At 37.2% G+C, this 25,199-nt stretch overlaps 2 protein-coding genes across 2 annotated transcripts; one reads left to right on the forward strand and one right to left on the reverse strand.

Annotated features, from left to right (window-relative positions):
* The first annotated feature begins 4,510 nt into the window (after positions 1–4,510).
* Positions 4,511–10,020, forward strand: LOC131300456 (protein PMR5-like). Its single transcript, XM_058326312.1, has 5 exons — positions 4,511–4,976; positions 5,600–5,771; positions 5,997–6,175; positions 7,028–7,186; positions 9,431–10,020. Exons 1-5 carry the CDS (start codon positions 4,639–4,641, stop codon positions 9,753–9,755), a joined length of 1,173 nt encoding a protein of 390 aa, XP_058182295.1. The 5' UTR covers positions 4,511–4,638; the 3' UTR covers positions 9,756–10,020.
* A 908-nt stretch (positions 10,021–10,928) lies between these two features.
* Positions 10,929–15,860, reverse strand: LOC131300445 (asparagine synthetase [glutamine-hydrolyzing] 1). Its single transcript, XM_058326301.1, has 13 exons — positions 15,545–15,860; positions 14,277–14,415; positions 13,786–13,881; positions 13,491–13,632; positions 13,193–13,383; positions 12,947–13,108; positions 12,765–12,845; positions 12,454–12,675; positions 12,120–12,254; positions 11,947–12,027; positions 11,767–11,853; positions 11,566–11,673; positions 10,929–11,465 (listed from the first exon to the last, which is right to left on the reverse strand). The coding sequence occupies exons 1-13, from the start codon at positions 15,622–15,624 to the stop codon at positions 11,226–11,228; spliced, it is 1,764 nt and encodes a 587-aa protein (XP_058182284.1). The 5' UTR covers positions 15,625–15,860; the 3' UTR covers positions 10,929–11,225.
* Positions 15,861–25,199: the final 9,339 nt, after the last annotated feature.

Here is a 25,199-nt window from a genome sequence, read left to right on the forward strand (position 1 = left end):
TGATTAGCGTAAATCTTGCCTAGTAACTATTCTTGACATTTTATTTTTTTTTAAAATCAAGTGTCCGACCCTCTTCTTCTTGACAGAATATACATAGCTTTTGGACTCATTACCACAATAAATAAATAAATAAAAAGAATACGTTGCTACATGATATTGATGTTATAGTGTCCAACTAAGGGTATGTTTGGTTCAATGAAATGGAATTGACAATGGAATAGAATTGGGGTTGGAATGGAATTGGAGGAATTGAGATTGGAATATCCTTTCCATTCCCAAGTTTGGTTGTAGTAAGGAATAGCCATTCTCATCCGCAATAGAATGGTGCGGCAATAGTAGTTTTTGGTGTGGAAATAGTAATTTTTGTAGCAGCAATAGTAAATTTTGGTATGGCATTAGCAATTTTGAAAGTGAAAATAGTAATTTTCAGTGTGGCAATAGTGAATCTTGGAGTGGCACTAATAATTTTAGTGTGACAAAGAAATAGAATGACAATTCCTTAGTTTTTTTAGTGGAATGAAAAATTATTTACTAAAGTGAATAGTGATTCCATTTGAAATGATCATTCCATCATTTAATGGTGAGCCAAACATATGAATAAGTATTTCATGAAATGACCATTTCATTTCAACATTGATTCCATCGAACCGAACATACCCACAATTGTCCAATTATTAGAGATGTTAGGAAGAAGGGGCATGAACATTTATTGTTAGTTAAAGGTGCAGCCATAATTGAAGTGGAGAACAGCAAAACTTTATAATATAGCCCCTCAAATAATTGAAGCATGACTAGAGGATGATGGAGATGCACAATTGGCCTGTGGCACTAGCTAGTTATTCTAGATAGGAAGCATGGAATTATGTTCTATGACGGTAGGTGAAGCAAAGCAAGGCACATTTGCTTTCAATATTGAATTGTAGTTTTGTATGGCAAGTATAACTTCATTTGCCATACAACTTTGATGGAAAGCCTATATATGGTAGTATGGTACACAATTCAAAAAAAATTTGTTATCAAAAAAGTGCAAAACTAAAATACCAAAGGAATGTGTAAGTAACCAAATAATGCATAACTATTTTTGGGTGTACCGTAAACCCATTTTCGTAATTACTTATTTTTCGTTTTACGAGACAAGTTTTTCTCTCACATTACATCACCGTTAATTCAAAAAAATTAGTTAGTGGAACACACCCTGATAGTAGTACTATAAAATTGCATAACTGATGAGACAAAAAATATTTTTGCCAGACACCAAAATCACTCGTAGCGGGCACAATAAATATGCGTATCATTCTCGAAAACTATTTGTACCATGTCCTTTCAAGATACACCCTTGTCGAAACATATACGAGTACTCAAATTTTGCATAACATACACCGATAAAAATATGTAACGTACCTTTCTCCAACTTGGATATGTTCTACCAATGGTTTTTCACGTGCACCTGGAGGCGTACTGCCAAAGAACACCACAAGAACTACTGCCCAAACACCAAGTTGGGATAAAGTGGAGTGACCGACCTCATCACTCCACCCACTTAACCCTCTGTCCCTCTTTGGTAGGGCCGCAAACCAGTCGAGTCAAATTTTACCGTGCTCAAGCTTGTTTATTAAGTTTTTAACAAATCCAAACTCGAGTTCAGTGAAAACTTAAAGAGTCAAGCTCGAGCTGAGCGGGCTTTCACTTGACTCGAGCTCGAGCTTGTTCATGAGCCTTAACGGACTAACGAAAAATGTATATATATATATATATATATATATATATATATATATATATAATCTCATAGGCCACAACCAAAAATATTTTGATTGTGAAGGTCTATATCTTTCATTTTCCTATATATACTCTACAAGAAAATAATCTCAATTTTAAGATAATAATATGTAATATGTTTTTGTAAGAATTCTGCGTCAGGGTATCAAAATGCTAATGCTAATTGTAATAATTAACGTAAAAAGTCTACTAAGTCTTGGCTTGCGAGCCAACTCGAGCTGAGCCTCTACTAGATTGTGTTCGGCTTGATAACGAAACGAGCCTAGAATTTGAGTTTGAGCCTATTTATTTATGTCTCGAGTCAAGCTCGAACGAGCTTTTACCGAGCCGAGTCTTAAACAGCTCACGAGAGGCTCTGTTCGTTTGCAGCCCTACTCTTTGGCCCCATGCCTCCTATTGTGATGACAGTATGACACTGAAGAACATGCACAAATGTTTTTGATGGTGAGGCTTTTAATGCATGTTTTGTCGATATTCCATTGACTTGATTTTAAATTAAGACGTCAAGACTTACATAATGACCCGTGTGAATCTACGAATGAGACCGTTATGAGTCCTAATCACATGAGGAATTAATAAACGATGGAGCACGTAAGCGTAATCCCGTCTTGATCCTGTCGGGAGTTCTAATTAACCTTTTGAGGGAACGAGCAATTTCGCATTGAATGCATATGATGGCAACAAGGGGAGGAACGTGTTCATGCCTTCATCGATTCTCAAGAGGTAAAGCCAAGCAAAGAGGAATGAGAGACGAGGCCGGTCTTATGAAGTTGATTTTTTCTAATTGCTCCTTAATTCTCACTTTCCGAAAAAAAAATTATTTAAATTCAGACCGTTTAAAAAAACACAAATGAACAGTTAAAATGATGCATGACAGAAATGCTGTGAACCTCTGCATAGCAGGCCCCCGAGTTCTAAAATATGAGTGGGCATAAAAAGAGCCCATGAATAGACAAACGCTCAGCATGAGCAGAATCAAGACCCCGTATAAATGAGTGGACAAAAATCCATTTGTGACATAAGTAGTAAAGGTTTTTTCTTAAATGAATGAAGAAAGAAAGAAAGAAGGCACTCAAATTCACATGCTCAACTGAATTATTGGTACGAATCAACCTCATAGAGTCACCGTCACCAATCTTGTAAATATTATCCTCACGTGAACCCATCTTTCACTGACACAGGTACTTGAGATTTCTCCAAACATTCGTATTGGATTTTTGGATAATGAGTGGAGAGAGATAAAAAAAAAAAAGAAAATTTATTGAGGATCATGCGCAGAAATAAAGTCCAAAATCCAAATTCTAAAACAAACAAGGCCGCTTATATGGCCAAACTCAACTATTACCAGGTGAAGTAATAACTCAATGTATTTGTAATAGTTGAAGCATACCTCGACAAATTTTAGGCAAACCACTATGATTGTTCACTAGTAGGGATTCGGTTAAAATGCACTTTTGCTCCTTATGAATTAGCCCAATGAAACTCGATAGCACTTAACGACTCGTTTGGTGGGTTGATAAAATTTTGTGAGATAAAGAAAAAGGGTGAACAAAAGGTGAAATATGATATATGGAGGGTTTAATTAAGAAGAGATGATTAGCTAAGAAATGGTTTGTTTAGTAGATAATATGGGTGGGTATTGGGTAAGAGTGTTTGAATGGTTTTCGAGTACACACAACTACACAAGTAATTCCCCGCACCCGGATAAATTTACTATGAGGTATGGGGTGGGATAAGCAATTCGGGTGAAAATGGCAAACCATACACTGAATAAAAATCCCCCGACAAACAGGCCGTGAAGACACTGAAGAGTTTCAAGCATAAAATCTAGGATGGAACGAATTTTGATTAATTTCAAGTCTTACCACCATGCCGAATTATCGATCCCTTAACATTACGTGCAACTTAATTTGGATAATTATATGTGAAACTAACTTGATTTGGTGGTCAAGGTCTAATACTCAGTAGTTTACTTTTTCCTTGTGTTGGGGTTCGAAAACTCTGAAATTCAGTCAATTATAATGCGCCCAGTTCATATTGGACTTTACGCCACCTTTAATTTGGTCCTCCACTAGTAGACAGTGAGATTAATCTCATAAAATTAGAGTAAATTGGCTCAAACACTTGACTTTAAATAAAAAGCTTAAATATTGGTATCGATTGAAATGACCAGTTTATAGGGCCTATCTCGAGGTCCTGCATGAATGATTCGAACCATTCAGTAATTTTAAAATAATTCTTTGAGCAGCCTTACAAAAAAATCAGTCTAATCGGATAACTACAAGTGCTTGATCGAATGTACTAGTTTTTCATTCAGAATCTAGGATCCTATATTCTAAATGAAAAAATGGTATACTGGATTAAGCCTTTGCAGTTATCCGATTGAGCCGATTTTTCGTATAGTCACTCAAAAAATATTTAAAAATTATTAACAGCTCAGATCATTCGTGCAAAATCTCTAAACGGGCTCCGCAAACCAATCTGTACTCTATCGTTACATTTCGATCGGTACCTATAGTATTTTCGTTACATCGTTAACTATAGTATGAGAAACATGTATAGACAGTATAGTGGATCTATGGAGTTGATCCAAATAAGCACACGTCTATCATTAAAATAAAAATAAAAATTAATTTTGACACTTCAAAAATTACAACATCAGTTGCATAAAAAGAATTTTAAAAAAATCACGGGAGCCTTCCTCACCTACCTTCACATGCACACAACAACAAAAGACAACAAAACCGAACAAATCCCCACTCCATTACAAGCCGTAATGCACAGCCCCCTACCTCTTTCTCTCTCTCCTTTTCCTCTCTCACTTTTCCCTCTCTCTCTCTCTCTTCCAAAAGCATCTTAACAATGGCGCTTCTCGGTTTCCCATCCTCCCGCCGCGCCTTTCCCTACCTCCTAACGATTCTTTTTCTCTCTTGCGGGCAAATCCACAGAGCTTCATCGGTTTTGCTATCCGGCCTGAAGAACCACCACGGTAACCACCACCAAAGGAAGCCCCTGGTCCACCCCAACCAGACCACCTGTGCTCTGTTCATGGGCACTTGGGTCCGCGATGATTCCTACCCTGTCTACCAATCCTCTGCTTGCCCAATCGTCGACCCGGAGTTCAACTGCCAAATGTACGGCCGGCCCGACTCCGATTACCTCAAGCTCCGCTGGCAACCCGCCAATTGTGAGCTCCCCAGGTGAGTAATTTGTAAGTAATTTACATTTATCGAAAGCTCTGTTCCACTCAAGGGAAGTTTTACAGATAAGCTGAGACCAATTTTTGTGGGCTCCCTTTTCTTCTACACCGTTCCGTAGGCTTGAGTATGGCAACACCATTTTGCATAATATCTAGAGGCTTTGTCGGGCCTTTAACTTTAGAGCTCCGAAATTAGTCGAGATGAGCGCAAGTTGGCCAGAACATCAGTTATCAGAAAATAGAAGTAGTGAAACAAAAAGCATGCAAGAAAGAAAATCATTTGGAAAAAGTCTGTATAACTAGCCTGATTATTGCCCTCATTTGTGTTTAGCTATTTTCGTTTCATTGTTCTCTATTGTTGCAAAATATTGTGACAGTAGCATACCCAATCTGTTTGCGTGACATATTTGTATCGACTATCGCTTACAATGCTACTCCTCCCGTCCCAAAACTATAATTCACGATGAAAAAAACCTGCAATTCCCGTTACACGAAGTTATTAGCAATTTCCGTTGCATTATTCTCCATTTTTTGCATTAACACTAATACTTGTGGTACTCAGACATGCTCACTATCGCAACCATAGCGTTTCTCTTTTCGTAACATTTGTCTTTGTGGTTTTAGGTTCGATGGGCTCGAGTTTCTGTCGAAAATGCGAGGGAAAACAGTAATGTTTGTGGGTGACTCTCTGGGGAGGAACCAATGGGAGTCGTTGATTTGTATGATCTCGGCTGGTGTGTCTCGATCAGCGACCCAAGTGAGGAGGGGAGATCCTCTCTCCACATTCACGTTCTTGGTAAGCTGTGTACAATATTAATGAGACAGCTCTTTTATTAATTAATTAATTCTATCTTTAGGGCCCTGATGTGGGTTTTTTACGAGGAGATATCTTTTTACCGGCGGAGCCGTGAATAATTATTTACGGAGCAAATTGCGATTGGTTGCTGCTGTAAAAAACTTGTTCACGACTAATTAAATATCTCTCCTTTTATGATTTGGGTTTTGTTATGGTAACATGCAGGACTATGGTGTATCTGTGTCTTTCTACAGAGCTCCGTATCTGGTGGACATTGATTCGGTGCAGGGGAAGAGGGTTTTGAAACTGGACGATGCGTCTGGAAACGGGAACGCCTGGAGGGATGCGGATGTGCTCTCGTTTAACACCGGTCACTGGTGGAGCCACAAGGGCGGTCTTCAAGGGTTAGCAATTTTAATCGTGATCATTCCCTTGCTATACTGCATAGATTACTGTTTTTCTCGTGTGTCCGAGTCAGCTTACGAGCACTTCGATAATCTTAGGAGACCAAACCAATCTCACCCTCATTTACGGGATTCTCAATTAAAGCCAGAGTAAAAGTTTGTATTAAACTGAACCCAAAGGGGTTGAGATTATTGTTCTTAGTCAAACGATTAGATTAAAATAACGAAGTGCTACATTAATTTGTGGAATAATTAAATTAAATCTACGACAGGACAACCCAAGAAATAATCTTACACGAAAAAAATAAACTAACGAAAGACTACTATATATAGGTGAGTGATAAATACACTTCTTCTTCTTCTTTTAAAAAAAATTGCATGTAATGTAACGAGTTTTATGACCTTGATGCCATCCGGAGAACACTTTAATAATCTCAACCGTTCACTATAATAAAGTTCACTTTGAAGATGATCATGTTATCGAATATTGGTTTGTCAATTGTATTACGAGAGGATCACATTTGTGGGCCGGATGGCATAAAACTCCTATACATTTGTTAAAGTTAAAGTTTATTGAGCTAAACATTTGGGTAAAGCTCAAAAAGGCATCTTTCGGGGTTTATTCACTTATATTTTTGAAAATATTTGGATAAAAATTATTTATTTATTTTTTTAATTCTTCTTTTCGAGATAAATAAAAAATTCATAAAAATTAAATGTAAAATTAACAAACGCAAAAAAAAATGAATTAAGAAAAAATCTCAAAAATCTTAGCGGTAGCCTTGGCTCTTTAATTTGAAGGCAGACATAAAGATGTATGAATTATTGGGAGTGATGAACGTGGATGTGTAGGTGGGATTACATGGAATCGGGAGGGTCATTCTACCAAGATATGGATCGATTGGTTGCTTTAGAGAGAGGGCTAAGGACGTGGGCCAGATGGGTGGATGCCAATGTTGACTACAGTAGAACCAGGGTCTTCTTCCAATCCATCTCTCCCACTCACTACAAGTAAGTTCTCTCTCTCTCTCTCTCTCTCTCACACACACACACACACATTATTGGTTGTTGAATGCCAGCTCTCAGGCATTTGCCTTTTCGTTCACGAGGAAACTGAAAAGAGTGCCATTCATCAGTGCATTATGATAGCTGTTATCCGATTTCAAGAAAATTGATAGCTGTAATCACTAAGGGCATCTCCAATCTAACAATTTCTATTCTTCCATTTGGAGGATTAATTAAAATATAATTTTGTATTAAAAAGTGATTTCGAAGGATTTTATTATTCCTATTAACTTTAATCCACACATCTCTATTCCTCCATATTCCTCCGTTCCCTCAACTAGAAACAAAAGAAAACAAGGAGAGATTTGTAGTTGGGGACCAAACTCAGCCTCTCTAATTCAATATATTTCATGTTTGCCTCTCTTCATCCATAAATTTTTGACCCTCCAAATATGGAGGATCAAAACCAATCCTCAAAAATTGAGAAAAATATGGAGGAGGAGTTGGATTAATTAATTCCTCCAAGATGGAGGAATGAAGAGAGATTTGGAAATATAAAGTATACATTGGAGACGCTCTAAGGGCCCGTTCCGCTAAGTACTTATTTTTCGTTTTACGTGATAAATGATTTTCTTACAATACATTTAAAAAATAAAAGTATTTATTTTTGTTAGGGGAACGGGGCCCAATTATGCATTATCAATTTATCATGCATGAGAGTATGTTATTGAAACCTTAATGCCGTTTTAAGCTTTACCTTAATTTCACCATCACTTCAACTTTTCTTGGCCCAAAGGATTCAGGCATCAGAAAGTAGTTTTATCCAAATGAGGATTGCCGGTATTCATTGACAAAAACAAAGAGATTACTATCCGGCACTCTCTTTCCGGATAATTATACCAAAAATTGAAAATTTTCTTTTTGGGTACTTCGGAATATATACCAAAAACTGTTATCAAAGGAACAAAACAAACATAGGGACAAGGGAGGCATATCTCCCAGCGAAACTACCGGTTTTTCTGTCTTTATTTACGTGTATTTACAACAGCTCAAAAAAAAAATTCACATTCGTTTTTGCGTAAAATTTTGGTAAAAATAAGAGTCATGTCATAAATTTATGTGAATAAAAACAAAAAATATGGTGCAATAAAACGTTAGTATTGATTACTTTCATGAGTTTCATCTGCTATATGTCCGAAACTGGTGGTGTGTAGTCACAAGGGTTAGTCCGGTTGGTTGGTGAGTTTGCTCTCCATACAATTGATCAATTTTCGATTCTTGAGGTCAGGCCGCAAGAAAGTAATGTCTTCAGAATTCCCTAGTCAGCTATTCCTGACGTTGATAGCCTGTTTTTGACCGGATCGGAAATAAGATTAGTCAAGGTGCGCGTAAACTGGTCCGGACATTCCTGAGCGTAAGAGAAAAAAAATTGGTGTGTTAGGTTTGCAAGCTTTTCCAACCTTGTGAATATTTTAAAAACGTGGAGCAGTGTTGCCTAGTATGTGAAGGAACATGTGGCCATGGTGTTCACGTTATTTTCAGACACCAGTTTCGTCGGTGGAACCAAACATGTGCACTGCATTAATGCGACAAAAAAAGTTACTCCTGCGTTGGTAATGCAACCACAGGAAGAATGAGTAAAGTTCTCCAATCATCCAACATTAATGTGTGATCAAGCTTGAGCCTCACTTGTAGGATTGATAAACGAGCCGATCAGCTAGTTATTTAAAGCTTGATTTGTTGTATAACATGTTTAGGTTTGATTTGTTTATGAGGTGAGCTGATTTCAAACGATCTTCAAATTTGAGCAGTTCATGAACCGATCTCGAGTAGCTTGAACTCGAGCAGTTTGATTTCTTTATCAGCCCTACTCACCGGTAGCCCAATCCCTGCTCCGTCTCCTCCCCCAGTCATGATATTAGGCCCTTCTGAATTGCACGTTGAGCAACGGTGGAGTATCAGGACATGTAGTAAAGTTCGTAAATTCGCAGTGTTAACGGTATTGATGGTATAAAACTGTACATAGCGAAAAATTGGTTGCGCCCGCGAATTTTGTCAAAATCGAATAGGATGTATGAGTCGAGAGGCATGTGATTTTTCTTGATGTTTTTCTGTTTGCTTTTTTCTTTTGTTGTTTTTCCCTTGCTTTTGGTTTATTTTCCGTTAGCCACCAAAAACACATACTCGCAAGAGTCACTTTTGGCCTCAAATTCAGCATAATACCAACCATTTCCCTGATCTCAATCGCAGCCCGGGTGACTGGAATTCTGGGGCAGCGACGAAGAGCTGCTACGGCGAGACCGTGCCGACAAGCGGCACAACCTACCCGGGGATATACCCTAATCAAATGCAGGTGGTTCAGGAGGTGATAAATGAAATGAACACCCCTACGTTCCTGCTCGATATAACAACACTGTCGGCAATGCGGAAAGACGCTCATCCCTCCATCTACAGCGGCGACCTGAGCCCCGAACAAAGGGCTAACCCTGACCACTCCGCTGACTGCAGCCATTGGTGCCTCCCTGGCTTGCCTGATACTTGGAACCAATTGTTCTACACTGCTTTGTTCTTCTAAAGTTTTCTGCTTTGTTCTTCTCAAGTTTTACTAGTATGGATTTGGGTTTAGACTTTCTGTAGGTTATTTGGTATACACCTAGAAATTGGGGCAAATTGAACCTTATAGATGTCTCTCTCTCTTGTAAAATAAATAGTGCATTTGGGAATTGGGGGGCTTGTGCTGTTCCTTTCAGAAATAAGGCTGCTTATTTCCATGTTGACTAGTTGAAGTTTGAACAGAATCACTTAATTCATTACCACTGATGAATCAACATTTCTTTGTCCCTTTTCTCTCTTTATGTGATTTGTATGACTCGGTTTTCCAATGATGTCTTGTATCCAAAGACCAACCAATGCAATTGAGAAACATGTCACCGGACTAGGCAAGTCAACGCCCGGCATGTGCTTGTCACCCGGGCTTAGGAGACATGGCCCCGACATGTGCTTGTAACCGCTTGGCTCTGGCACATCGCGCTTGACGCCGCATACATCTTGGAAAGAAAGCTTCTGAATGTCTGAAAGTTCAAGAAATCTCCTTTCGCAACCGAAATGATTTATTTAAGCTCTATTATCCTAACCCCAAGCGTTGGGTCTAAAGATGGTTGCTTGGAAGGGAAAGAACAGGATTCAGTTGGACTGGCCAACTGGAGGTCCGCATTTTATTTTTTGCTTGAAAGGAAAATTGCCTAAAATATCTAGGTTGAACCACCTAATCATCCTCATACATTTTAGGGGAAATTAAACTAGGCCTAGAGGATTGACAACTCCATTGGAACTTGGATTTGCTGCGTTTTTGCTGGAAGTTTGGCGTATTTGTTTGCTTCACGATAGACGTGCTTAAGCATTTATCTGGCCAAGCCTTTCCATTAGGAACCTACATTCACTGATTAGGCCAAAAAAAAAAGGCAATTTTGGTCATTGCTTATCATCAGAAGAACAGCAGCTTCGGCATTAGTTTCAATCTCTCGTCATTGAAGTTCAAATTAACCGCTAATTCTGCTTCTAAACTGGCTGTTACTACCATATACTGCTGGTATTTGCCTCGTGACGGATCATTTCCTGTCTTTTTCCAGCAAGTGGGATGAATTTCGTCTAGTTTTCTTCGACTATTAAAACATAACTGTACCGGAAACTGGTAACACAATGAAACCAACATGTTATTATTGCTATTAAGATTGGCAAATAACTTCCATTTCAAACGAACAAATTTTGTAATTAACTGAAACAAAAGTCATCGTACTAGCAAAGGAGGTCACAGCTCGACCTCCAACTTGAAGTTTTACACGTATTACTTCAACGACACATTACACGGCTCAGAACTTGACCTCATACAATGTAACGATCAGGTTGTCTGTTGCAACACCAAACATTATTTTAGTTCCACACATTAACTAACAAACTTTCACACATCGGGATATCTAAAAGTCCCGTGAGAGCTTTAATTTCTACGATCAAACACTCATGAAAGACACTCCTTGAAACAGGGGTATTAGCTTTTGATCACAACTCCTGGAACACTAATCATCCGGGGCAAGTTGTCAATAATCTTTGGTCCCAAATTCCCATTGGCGACTGACGATAATTTATGTTCATAAGCTGAAAGATGAACTCCGAGTGCAGCCCTACCAGAAGGATCAAGATTGTTTGACCAAGAAGCATCCCACTCAATAGCCTTGGCTGTGCTACAAGCAACGCTTGCACCGCCTGGAACAGTCAACCTAGCCGGATTCTGCAAAAATATTACCAGCAAAGCACACATGTCGGGTTACTATTCATGACATTAATGTGAAGGGTATATGGAAGATTTAATTTAATTTTGGATTAATCACCTGTGGAAAGAACCTCTCAAAGATCATTCGGTAGTAGTAGGCTTCCTTTGTGGTTGGGGTATTGTGGGGATAGATATGTGTAGCATTAAGCATCATTTTATTGGTCACCTGAAAGTGAAATAGCATAAGAAACACGCAAATATAACCGTATCGATTACAATATATCCATTAAAAACAGGAAGAAAGGTAGGAGAGGACTACGTGTTTATCAGCATGGGCTTTGAGACCATCAATCCAGCTGTAGCCGACACCATCGCTGAATTGCTCTTTCTGCCTATAAAGAATATGCTGTGCAGGGCATCAAACAGGACATGTTAATCTAAGCACATTCACCAAAGCAAGAGTTTAAATGAAGAAGTGTTTTGATTTGGGATTGTTGACCTTTGGCAAATAGGGGTGTTCTTCATCATCAAAGGCCCTCCTCAGAACCCACTTCTCGATTCGCCCTTCTTCTCGGTTAATCTGATACATGGTTGATGAAAGTTAGTGAATCCTACGAATAAAGTACATAAGTTTTTTACATACCAAACTACTTGGATCAAACCGGTCTTTACCATCTTCCACTCAGGGTCGATGCTCATTGCAACATTGATAAATTCTTTATCCAGGAAGGGGACCCGAGCTTCTAGTCCCCAAGCAGATGTTGCTTTGTTAGCCCTCAAGCAATCATATTGATGGAGAGCTTTTATCTGCAAACAAAAAACCAGAACAAGAACCAACTCACTTTTGCGATACATATGAAAGGTAGTTGACGTGTAGGATTGAAGGGTATTTTGCACCCCCTACTATATCATAAGATTATAGCCACATAGGAACTGTTACAACAAGATTAGCCCACAAAGTCCCTTTTTCCAAAATAGTCCTGTAATTGAAACAAAGATTTAATACCTTGCGACAAGTCTCACGGTGGAATTCTTCTTTGTTGGGTGCCTTGTGGAAGTATAAATACCCACCGAAAACCTCATCAGAGCCTTCACCGGACAAGACCATCTTCACCCCCAACGACTTAATTTTACGGGACATGAGGAACATAGGAGTGCTTGCCCTTATTGTCGTCACATCATATGTTTCAATATGGTAAATGACATCTTCAATGGCATCAATGCCATCCTGCCCACATTTTTTTCATCTTATAAATAACTAAGAAGAAGAACACAAAACACTTGAGGTTGGGAAGGTGAAATTCTTTGTATTGATACCTGTACAGTGAAAGTAAACTCGTGGTGAACAGTACCCAAATAGTCAGCAACTTCTTTTCCGGCCTTCAAATCTGGTGAACCCTTTTCAACAAAAGCAAAGATCGGTATAAGATCTCGTATTCCTCTCTTTTTGTCTTCCCCAGAAAATACTCCAAATTTGTATCAAAAGATTGTGAGCTCACCTCGAGGCCAACACAGAAGGAATGCAGTTGAGAGCCCCATTGCTTTGCAGCCTTTGTGTCGGCCAAGTGACGGGCAGTGATGGAAGCCACCAAGGATGAGTCTAGTCCTCCAGAAAGAAGAACTCCAAAAGGCACATCAGTCATCAGCCTCTTAACAACAGCCTGCAATTTGGAACCAACCCATAGGTAATTTTGTTGAATACTTCCATCTTAAGAGTAATTCTTAAATCATTTGTAAGTTCTCACATTTTCAAAGGCACGCCTTAATACAAGTGGATCATATGGGGTTGATGGAATAGCCTCAGAAAACCAGAGAGGATTGTACCATCTACGAAGGCCGCCTTGTTTGCTGGAGTACAAGTGACCGGGCGGAAAAGTCTCAAAATGTTCACAGTCGTCGTTCAAGGCTTTCAGCTCAGACGCAATCCAAACCGATCCTTTACAAAAATAGAATCACAGTACCTTTTGAAATCAGAACTTGAATTGGAATGAACAAGAAGATTCAACTAGTTACTAGGTCCAGGTATGATTTTTATATCATTACCATCTTGTCCCCATCCGATGTAGAGGGACGTGATCCCTATGGCATCTCGGGCAGCAATGAAGCTGTTGTCACGGGTGTCCAGTAACACAAAAGAAAACATCCCATCCAACATGTCCACAAACTCTTCTCCATACTCTTCATACTAATGAACAAGAGTAAATACATATTCAATCACTAGAGAAACAAATCAAAAACTTTTTTGGGAGAGACGAAATGTTTCGATGTCTTTTGATGTAGTTCTTGAATTTCAAAAGTAGGTATTTTTGTTCAAAAATATGCTAAAGAGAGTACCCACCAAATGAGCGATAACCTCACAATCACTGCCAGTGCGGAACTTGTGATTAGGTAAGCGCTTACGCAGTTCCTCATGGTTGTAAATCTCTCCATTCACCTGGTTTCCACAATAACAACCTCTGTCACTTCAAAAATTGGACTTAAACTTCGTACTTTCACAGAAAAACAAACGCATATACATGTGTTATGCCCCCTACGTTCAATTAACTATTTCAAACTTGTCAATACGAACGGGCCTTTGGATTGTGGTTCCTCAACCAATCTCATCACACCAAAAGTGATGAGATTTGGTGAGGAACAAAATGGATAGGTAAAGATTCATTTTTTCTTCAATTACTAATCCTTTCTCACCATTTTCATCTCTTTCAGTTATCCAAATAAGTAGACTTTTTTTTATCACTCTTCTCACCATCCAAAGGGACGATTAATTAATTTCCGTTTGACAAAAAAAAAAAAAGGGACGATTAATTCTATGACTTGAAAGTAACGCACCGTTACTACGATTGTCTTATCTTCGTTGAAGAGAGGTTGATCACCGGAAGCAGGATCAACAATTGCCAACCGTTGATGCGACAAGTAGTAGTCACTGTGATGATATATCCCACTCCAGTCCGGACCACGATGTTTCAACCTATAAATACCAAACAATTTCAATTTGCAAGTTTTTGGCAACCGTAATTCATATACCCAAATGCCAAATATTGCTTTATTAGTCGTCTAACCCTTCGAGTCTACGTTAAATTTAAACAGATACACCAAAGAAGGAGCTCCACATGGGACAAATTATTCAATTCAGGGCCGATTTGGCAAATTAGCCAAATGAACTTGTTGTTTTGTCTTTATTCAATTTTTTTGCAATTCAATATAATCCATACTACTAGTAGAAAAGAGGGTCCACTGAGTTAATAGTAGTACAGTAATAAATTTGAAGTCAAAAGTGGTGGATCCGATTATTTAAGGTAATCTTTCATGAGTCATGAGATAAAGACAGTTGCTGCAAACTGCAAAGGCGTCAATCAAGCCATGTCCCACATCCCCAGATTCCATGATCAAGCTGATTAGCTGATGATCACTATTTCCTGATGGATAACATAGGCAGCAAACCAACTTTATGATCACCATTTAATCAAATAAGTACTTGGGTTATGCTTAGAAGTCAGCAATCAAACAGAAGAAATGTTAATCTCCTTTTACGAGATAGTAACAGCTCGTTTGAATGGTTTGAATGGTGAGAAATGACGAAATAATAAATGAGAGTCATTTTCTCACCAAATCTGATCATTTTTTGTGAGATTGAGTCAGAAATGAGAAGGGCCAATCAAAAAATTTCTTTTTTGTTCTTTTCCCTCCATTTCTCAAAAGAGAGAACAGCAGGAACTAATTGCGATCATTCAAAAATATTTCGGACGGTCTGGATATCGATGGAACTTTTCCTGAATATCAATAAAACTTCCCCGGAAAAGTTTCATTGATATCCAGATCATCCAAAATATTTTTGAACGGTTGAGATAGACTCCATAAACAACGGAGCTGTTAACAAGATTTTCTCCTTACAAAAATGCTCAATCCAAATGAGTGATGAGACAAAAAACTATAATTCTTTCCTTTCTTTTATCATGAAACCCCTCCATCTGTAGGGACCGTAAAACAACTGATCACTGGTGGTAACGACTAAAGGACCCGCAAGAAAACGAATCCCTTGTGCTAAAAACAATTACGGATAAGATAAAAAAGAGGGGAAATTAGTGAAGGGAAATTGCCTGCGGGAGAGCTCGAGGACGCGAACCCTTTTGGCCTGGGAGTCATCAGAGCAACCCAAAACTGCTAGTATCCCACACATGGCTACACAAAATGCTAATCCTTTCTAATTGGGAATTGTGCAAATTTTAGCAAGATAATGAATATATGTATCGAGAGGAGAATGAAAAGCCGCGAGCTTGGAACAGAGAGGATTACGGGAAGTGGATAAAGAGAGGATTTAGAGAGAGAGAGAGAGAGAGAGAGAGAAAAGGGGGGATGGGTATTTTGTCCGACGGTTTGGAATGATAGTAGCAGAGGCGGTGGATATTACAGCTTGAAGAGCCATCGTATTAATAGGCATTTGCGTGGGCCAGAGTCACCCGGCAATGTTTCGCCCGCCGCATATAGAACGAGATTTGATACGAGTGTAATCCGTCCCGAAACCGTTTGTTAGGTGGGACTAATAAAAAAGTAATATATCTATATGTATGTTATGTCGTATAATATATTTTTAATATGTAACATAAGTTTATTGATGAATAGTATCTGGATTAATAGTATTTATGTCTTTTATAATAATGTGGATTTCACGGTTTCTACAACTTTGTAGTATCTCAGATATGTTTAATCTAGTCCGTAAATATTTTAACCAAGCTAAAGTCTCGATCATCATCGATATATAGTCTAACTCAGTGCTCGCATCCAATATGGGGTAAAAGAAGAAGAAGTGATAACAGTATTATTATGCAGATGTAATATCTTACCAAGTGTATTAATATTTTGAATACGATTACTGATATATTTTGCATATATAGCCGGAACTGAATAATTGGATGAGAGAGATACAAATTATTTCAACCAATTACTGTAGTTAATGTGTGATGAAGTTAGCTCTGAGCATCTTCGACCCAAGTCTTCAAATTGAATATTCAAAATACTATTTTTCTATTTTTTATTCAAAAAGAAAGTATCAAGAATGTAACTATTCACACCAACTCTCTTCGTTGGTAACCCTACTTTTTTAAATCTCATTCGTTTCGCTTTAGAACTAAATTTTTCTGCATAATTTAAACTTGTAGTTCTGAAATTATTAGCAAAATATATCAATGAGTGGTCTTGTTTTTAAAGATTTCATGAATAATCTCTCCTTTGATCATATCCCTCTCTTTATCCCATCTTTATTATGAGCTGCCTTGTTCACGGAGGCTCCGTAAACAGAGCCTCCACGCCGCCTCATCTCACCGTTCGTCTCGTCAATAGACGGTCCAGATTTTAAAGAAACTATTCGCAAGAAAAATTTCTTTAAAATTTGGACCGTCCAATACACGTTTGAACGGTTGAGATTTATCCGCTCCGCAAACACGGAGTCTCCGTGAATTAGAGTTTCTCCTTTATTATATCTCATTCTTTCTTCTACGTAAAATTTTAACCTCACCAAACCAGCCGTTAGTGCTAAAGCCTCAAACTAGAACAAATCTATATGTCACGGTGATATCAAGGCAGTAAATACGTAATTCATGATGTCAGGGCAGGTAAAAAATTCGAATTGGAATTAAGTGCAACTGTATGAATGAAAAACCTCAGTGCAATTGTATCAAGTCCATTTATCGTCCAAATGAAGACTGAAGAGAGAGAAAGAGAGAGTATCTACTGAGTGATCATAACTAATGTCGAAGACAGTATGGCCTAGTTTTCCTTTTGTTTTTTCTTATTCAAATTTTCGTTCGCATTTGTTAGTTCATGAATACCTTTTTCAGTTTATATTGATTTTATGAAAAATGAATTACGATAATATTGTACTGTAAGTTAGTAACATTTTAATAGGTAGAAAAGAAAATAAAGAATGTGCTTCAGTTTACGGAAGATTCTTCATATTTCGAAGGAAGAAAATGAAGTATGGTTGGAGGTCAACAGTTCTTCCGGGTGAAGAAATAAGGACAAAAATGAAGTAATGGTTGGAGATGCTCTCGCACAAGCTATGATAAAAAAGACTTAAATGAAATGGAATATATCATGACAATCTCACCCACTCATTAATTTTTGATGGTGTAGCCTCATACAAAAGGACAAAAAATAGGAGCATTGACCTTATATATATATGTTGATTATATCTCTCCTTCTCTAAAAAGAAGTGAAATAATATTCCCTCCGTCCCAAAATGATACTCCGATTCGCAAAACGATCGATGACTTAAAAATTATTGTAACTTTTTTGACATTCCCTACATGTCATTGAGTTCGGTTAGAAATTTTTCGTCAAAAAAGCTATTATTTAGAAGTCTTTGTTTTGCGAATCGGACTATCATCTTGGGACGGATGGGGTAATCGTTTACAGGGTTCTCAACCAAAGCATTGAAAACCAACTAGGTTAGGCTAACACACACAGTGAGTCATCATTTTACACCATCTATTAAGAGTTCACAAAAAACGTTCAGAATTGAATGGTTTATTTTTTTTTTTTCATAAATCTATTCTTTATTTAGATTTGATATAGTTGTTGCAGGCTTCACATGATTAATATGGTGTCTCGTTATCATTTTCAAGTTAAAATGATCCAGGCCGTCGATTTCGTGAATAATCTCTCCTTCAATCATATCCCTCTTTTTATCCTATTCTTATTACTCCGTATATTTCATTCTTCCCTCTAAAATTTCAACCTCACCAAACGAGCCGTTAGTGCGAAAGCCTCAAACTATTAACAAATTTATCACGGTGATATCAAGTAAATAATTAATTCAAGATGTCAGGGCAGGTTCAGAAATTCGAATTAGAATTAAGCCCAACTATGAATGGAAGACCGCAGTGCAATTGTATCAAGTCCTTTTATCGTCCAAATGAAGAGAGAGTATCTACAATAGATATTATGCCTAGTTTTCATTTTCATTTTTTCTTATTCAAATTTCTGTTCGCATTTGTTAGTCCATGAATACCTTTTCAATTACTATATTAATCTTATGAAAAATAAATTACGATACTATAAGTTAGAAAGAAAATGAAGAATGTCCTTCATTTTATGGAAGATTCTTCGTATTTTGAAGGAAGAAAATGAAGCTTGGTTGGAGGCCAGCAACTCTTCGTGGTGAAGAAATAAGGACAAAAATAAAGTATTGGTTGAAGATGCTCTTACACAAGTTATGATTAAAAAGACGTAAATGAAAGGGAATCATGATCTATCTCACTCACTCATTGATTTTTGATGGTGTAGCGGCTACAAAAGGACAAAAAATAGGAGCATTAACATTATATATATGCTGATTATATCTCTGCTTTTTAAAAAAGAAGTGAAATAGTATTCCCTCCGTACCAAAATTATATTCCGGTTCGCAAAATGATGACTTAAAAATCATGCAATTTTTTGAAAAAAAAAAAACTTTTTTGAGATTCACTGCATATATATCATTGAGTTCTTTAAATTATTGGAAAAAAGGTATAAATTTTTCTTCAAAAAAAACTATTATTTTGAAGTATTTGTTTTGCTAATCGGACTATCATTTTGGGATGGATGGAATTATCGTTTACAGGGTTCTCAACCAAAGCATTGAAAACCAACTAGGGTAGGCTAACACAGTGGGTCATCATTTTACACCGTCCGTTAAGAGTTCATGAAGTCAAACGTATTTTGAATAGAATTGATTATTAAATTTTCGTCGTCGGTTTATTTTTTTTATATAAATCTGTTTATTACTTTTTTAGATTTGATTTAGTTGTTGCACGCTTCACATGATTAATATAGTGTCTCATTATTACTTATAACTTTTTCGCTCTTACTGGTAGACATAAAGATAAAAATGTAAAAATAAAAAAAAATGCATTTTATGATATCAGTAGTTGTTGCATTAATTTTACTTTCAATAAAAGTCAACATTAATAATTTAACTATTTATTCGTGACGTATAAGAAGAAATTTAAACTATTCAGGAATGTAAAAAAAAAAAAAGCATTTTATGATATCAGTAGTTGATGCATTAATTTTACTTTCAATAAAAGTCAACATTAATAATTTAACTATTTATTCGTGACGTATAAAAAGAAATTTAAACTATTCAGGAATGAGAATCATAATTTCCAGACAAAAGAATCATAGCAGACCCAATCAACAGCCCAATATATTCTGAATAATGTCCCGTGACCTCATGTGATGTAAAATAGAATTTACTGTGATTTCATTTCACAATTTAAAATGTTCCCATTGTAACTCTCAATATAATTATTATCAGTTATAATAAAAATACAAGTTAATCAATCACACGTCGACGTGATTTGAATTGTTAAAATTTGTTGTAGGGTTGTAACCTAAAATCGATGGGCAATAGGTAGAGTAGTCTCTAAAATATATTAACCAAGTTTGGCTTAAATGAGTGATGTGGCACAAGTCTAACACGTACTTTCCTTCACGTGCAGGAAGTGGAGATGACAAACCAGGAGATCAGGGACTTGCCTACGAAAGATGAGGCCACCCAAGACTTTACTCTGACACCATGTTAAATTTTCTTGAAGGGTTCCAACCTAAAACTAATTGGCAATAGGTGGAGTAGCCTCTAAAATATATTAACCAAGTTTGGGTGACTTAAATGAGCAATGTGGGACAAATGTAACATGAACAAAGCATATTTGACCATATATTATTTTTCTTTAAAAAATATGATTCGGCCAAGTCTTTATCACTGTCGGATCAATCTTATTTTTCATGTAAATTACAAAAAGTGCCTACAACATAAACGATCAATTAAGAAAATCATAGTATATCTCATTTTCTGTCAATTGAAGGATTTGAGATAACATCATGTGAGATAATCTTCGTGATTGATACTTTAGATAGTAGTATCAATCATGAAAATCATAAAACTCAAAAATATCTTCACAATTTTAGAAACCACACCTTACTTTTTTTCTGAAAAACGCGTTGGGAATCTTATTTCCTATTAAATTGCACACAACATAATCTTTAAAGTAATATGATTTAAAATATCCTTCATAAAAAAAATTTGAGGTGCTTAATTAAATTATGTCCCCTTTTTATCCGTAACTCTATCGATAAGAGGCTGCTTCAAAATAAAAAATAAAAAACCCGTTTCAAAAAACCTCTGTCGATAAGATTTAAGAGAACAAACGCATCTAATCATTAATTGTCGAGTTGACCGTTTTGAATGCCGCACTATTGGGTCATCACTATAGGACCCCGTTTCCTTTGTCCAGTGCACATCGGTCAGTTTATCCGTCTACTCCGGTACCACTGCCCGCTGTGTCTTCTTGGCCCCATGTGGTGATCAGTGATTCGCTTCTTGCTTTGCTTGTTTATTTGTTTATTACAATGGCACCCTTGGAGTTCCAAATTTGGCAGAGGTAGACTTTCTATCTTCTCCAGAAATTCTTCGTGCTGAGTCAGTGCCACAATTTTTTCTAATTTTACACATCAATACAAGTGAAAAAAATGCACCCTTTTTCTTACCTACCTACGGAAACCGACTCACCAATCCGTAATCGGCTCAATTATTACTCGTTTGAGATTCTCTTGCTTGAAAGATAAGTCAAGCTAGAACATACTTGTTAGTTTCAGCTGAAATCTCCCAATAAACGTACGTAAGTTGGGCCGGACACCTAAATTATCGAAAAGATTTCAACGAGATCTACCAATAAATTGTTTGTCCCATTCCACTCGTTTATCAGCTCTATCTACATTTCGATATTGTGTAAATTGCGTATAAGCCCCTCGAGTTCATAAAGGGAACATTTTTGCTTCGTGCTTTTTGTGTTGAAAGTCTTGAAGGCTAACATTCTTGTGTCGTACCCGAAAAAAGAAGGCTTCCATTATTGCTGCTGTCTAATGTCCTTGTGTTTGTTGATTGTCTGTATAAATATCGTAGTATTTCTCGAGGGGGATAAGGTTAGTAGATAAGATGCGAACCCCATTTCGAATAATAAAAAATTGTGAGGACCATTTTCTTTTTAGAATTTCACAACCTTTAACACAACCCACACAGACAGTTTGTGCACAAATAGTTTCAGGGGCCCACTACAGGGTTCTCACAAACAATTCAATCCTTCCATTGCTTTTAAATTGAGTCATTCTGTAAAAAACGAGCTCAATCCAATACCTCTAAATACTTGATCCAATCGTCGGATTGAGTTGATTTTTTTTACTGAACGACTCGAAATATGGATTTGAATCTAATGGACGGCTTGAATCGTTTGTGGAGATCCCGTAGTGAACCCCGCGAGAAACTTTGTGCACGATATGTGCAGAAACTATCCGTGTGGGTAGCATCTCTCTTTCACAACCCTTGAACATGTTCTGATCATGCGATTAATGAAAATAGAACAATTAAAGCGTGGAAAGCAGTGGCATTGACTAATGAGGAGTAGAAATTTTAGTTTAGAGGAGAAAAAATGACAGAGGTTAGATCAGTTCACACGCATAAAGCGTGCCAACTTCGTATGACTTTTTCATAATAAGGGCAATACTTAATTGGATGCCTTATTAGTGAACGATTGACTTGATTTTTCAAGCATTTAGTGTATTATCACAGAGACGTAATGATCAAAAATTTCTTCAAGATTGCTACAACGAACCCTACACGATTGCTGGAAATTCATCTGTTCATAGATAAGTCTGTCTCTCTTGCTGTCTTTGTTAGTGATTTTTCTAGTTCATAGATGTTTTTTGGCTTGAATTTGTCTCTGTATTTTCTTGTGGTGTGCTTGCAAGTATAGTAGACTTTAGGTGGGCTTTGTTTAAGTCCATTCCTTGCAATTCTATTATTCTTGTATCTCTGATTCGTTTTGGATTTCTTAATGAAAAATTACCTTTAAAAAAAATAGAAAACATCAATCTATCAAATAACATAAGCTGCTAGGCCCTTCTTTCTTTTCAACCGATCAAATATCATAGCGGCAAATTTCGCTGACACCCTTGGATTTTACTAGAACCACACCGTCACCCCCTTTATTTTTACACCATCACACTGTACTCCCCTACTTTATCAATTATGTACTGGAGAGCAAATCCATCAACCAACTAGAGTAACCCTCGGGGCTAAAATTCATAAATTTCTAACATGTGTAAAACAAGCCGGAGAAAATCTTTTGTGGCTAGAGCTAGTTATAGCTCAATAAATTCCAACCTAGATACTGCCCATCCAGAGAAAAAGTGCGATTAATAATCTACAAGAACAAAGATTCGGCGTTTGTTTTGTCTTTTTTCTCTCCATAGATTTGAACCACAAACTTTTCCATTGGAAGCCAAATGGTACTATCAGATGATCTAAAGAAGTAAAAGTTATATGTCCTCTAATCTAACCATTCTAACAATAGTGACTTTTTCGATCAAAAAATGGTAACAAATTGAATAATAGTAAGAAACGCAAATGATGCTGCATGGCTCTAGTAAACTTAACGAACTTGGGCCCTCAACTTGAAAAGATTATATTTTACCACATAACAGATAAGCTCCCGTGTAAATATTAAAATGGAAGATATATGTCATCACATATCAGCATGTTCTTCTTTTTGCCTTTTAATAATAAAAGAAAAGAAAGAGATAGAAAAGAAAGGATATTAGGAAACACGGTCTCGATTCCCTGCATCTAGATGCCTACCCATAACTTTCTTTTATTACAATTATATTTGTACATGCTGTCGTTGCCAGAATGTTTCAAACGTTATCTAGTGCTAGCCAAAGCAGTTACCAGTGAACGAGAAACATTCTGTGATGCTCGAACAATTCTTGAATCAACACCATATATCCTACGTCGGTTTTGTTCGGTTTGGATTTTGAGGGAGATTTTCAAGAGTAATGAGTGAAAAAAGATACATAGAGAAAATTTATTGGAGATCGTGTGGGTTTTGAGACCCCAAAACGAACAAGACAGGATCTAATCCTATTTTGATAATTGTCACCCTATCACGGATTGGCAGCGGGTGGCAGATGGTAAATGATAAATCAAGTCATATAATTTGTGCGCATATGCGTGTTCGTGAACAGAAGCGCAAATATGAGAGCGTTTTTATGCACTTGATATGACCGCAGAAAAGACGGGGAGGGGGAGGGGGGGAGACTTCGAAAGTCATGCGAAAGTCATGCATTTTCTGGATAATAGTATTGTACTACTTTGGGAGCACAGATAATTATTGGTAAAGGAACAGATGTCCTTTCTTGGATTGTGGTGGGGGTGGGGGCGCTATATACACCCGACATTGGGCAGTTCATACACGTCAATCAGTTTCTAGCAATGGCCAAACGAGTAATTATTCATCCTCTCTCTGTCTTGACTGGCATACGATTGTCGCGTGATTTTGGTGTCAATTTTGTTGGAATGTTTTTTTTTTCGTTGTGATGCCGTTTTACTATTGTCCTTTTAATCTCTTGTAATCCTTATATTTGATTAATAAAATTTCTTCGGCCGTTTAAAAAGAAAACAAGTGTAGTTATCTAGAAGTCTTGGGACACTGTCACGTGGTGGTGCCTAATTCTATTATCTATCCCACATTTTTATTGGGTTCAAATGTTTAGTACTGAACTATAAAATCATACGTGGCAATATCCAAGACCACCCAATAATATTTTGGGCCAAACAGACAGCCGAGAAACCGTACGAGGGGTATGGGAGGGAAATTTGGAGACAATCCTGATGGAGCCCTCCACGCATGGGAGGTATTGCTGGGACTCGGAGGCAGCGCAGCAAGGACCCGCTCTGAAATTCCACACATGGGAGATATTGCTGGGAAATGTGGGCACGATTCTGTTTCATAAAATTTGTCAAGTCCGCAAAATGAAAATTTGAAAAAAGTAATTTTTGCAAAAAATATTTTTAAAAAAGTTCAACGTACAATTTGTTGGATATCACTGAGTTCTTTTAGTTTATAACAAAAGTTTGAATTTTTTCTTGAGAGTGATAAAATAAATGAATGCTCTTTAGTTATCGTGTCGGTCCTGCCGAACAACGCATGGGGTCGGCTGATGGCCTGTGAGCTATTTTATAACTCATCTATTATAATCGCCTCTCTAAATACTGAATAATGTTACGTTAACTATCCAAACTCTTCACAGTAGTACTAGACTTCTAGAAAACTTCTTTCATGGAAAATTTTAGGTGCAGCCAATAGATCCTGTTCGGTTTGAGTTTTGGGAGAAATTTTTAAAAGTAATAAAGAAACTTTGAGTCTTACAAACGAACAAGTCCATAGTGTCGGTGATTAGTTTGGAATGAAAAGTTGGGTTTTTGGAGATTGTAATATCCCAACCGTCGCGTATGTGGTTATCTTGATGGCGGGGCTGACGCATTGTGAGTTGTCAAGAACCAATGAATATATCACTTTCAGGAATCTGTCCTTGTCAGAAACGGATAAACGTAGAAGAAAACGAGTAGCTCATGCAAAAAAAAAAATTGACTAGGAAACATGAGGGTCAATACTTGAAACTTGGAGGTTAGCAATTTCTACAAGTTTGACTGGGTTCCCGCTAGCGGACGGATCATATTGAAACCACAGGATTAATCGAGGTGCGTTTTAGCTGACTTAAATACTTAAATTGCGAAAATGATAATAATGACAAGGTAAAATGAAGATGTGGCCTTTTGTGCTCGTCAAACAATACGGGCGAATTCTACTACTTATTAGTTTTAGACTTTTAGGATCGACACTCTCGTGCATGGAAGTTAGGGTGCATTTTTTTAAACTT

This window comes from Rhododendron vialii, chromosome 1a (genome assembly GCF_030253575.1).
Source record: "Rhododendron vialii isolate Sample 1 chromosome 1a, ASM3025357v1".
Taxonomy (NCBI): domain Eukaryota; kingdom Viridiplantae; phylum Streptophyta; class Magnoliopsida; order Ericales; family Ericaceae; genus Rhododendron; species Rhododendron vialii.

What these genes read in the sequence shown, in the direction of transcription:
- LOC131300456 (XM_058326312.1), top strand. Translation starts at nt 4,639, where the DNA reads ATGGCGCTTCTCGGTTTCCCATCCTCCCGCCGCGCCTTTCCCTACCTC. An exon ending in GCCAATTGTGAGCTCCCCAG is followed by an intron (nt 4,977 to 5,599) that starts GTGAGTAATTTG and finishes TTGTGGTTTTAG; the next exon opens with GTTCGATGGGCTCGAGTTTC. An exon ending in CACAAGGGCGGTCTTCAAGG is followed by an intron (nt 6,176 to 7,027) that starts GTTAGCAATTTT and finishes GTGGATGTGTAG; the next exon opens with GTGGGATTACATGGAATCGG.
- LOC131300445 (XM_058326301.1), bottom strand. Translation starts at nt 15,624, where the DNA reads ATGTGTGGGATACTAGCAGTTTTGGGTTGCTCTGATGACTCCCAGGCC. An exon ending in AGTTTACTTTCACTGTACAG is followed by an intron (nt 12,676 to 12,764) that starts GTATCAATACAA and finishes AAATGTGGGCAG; the next exon opens with GATGGCATTGATGCCATTGA. An exon ending in ACCGTGAGACTTGTCGCAAG is followed by an intron (nt 12,255 to 12,453) that starts GTATTAAATCTT and finishes TTTTGTTTGCAG; the next exon opens with ATAAAAGCTCTCCATCAATA.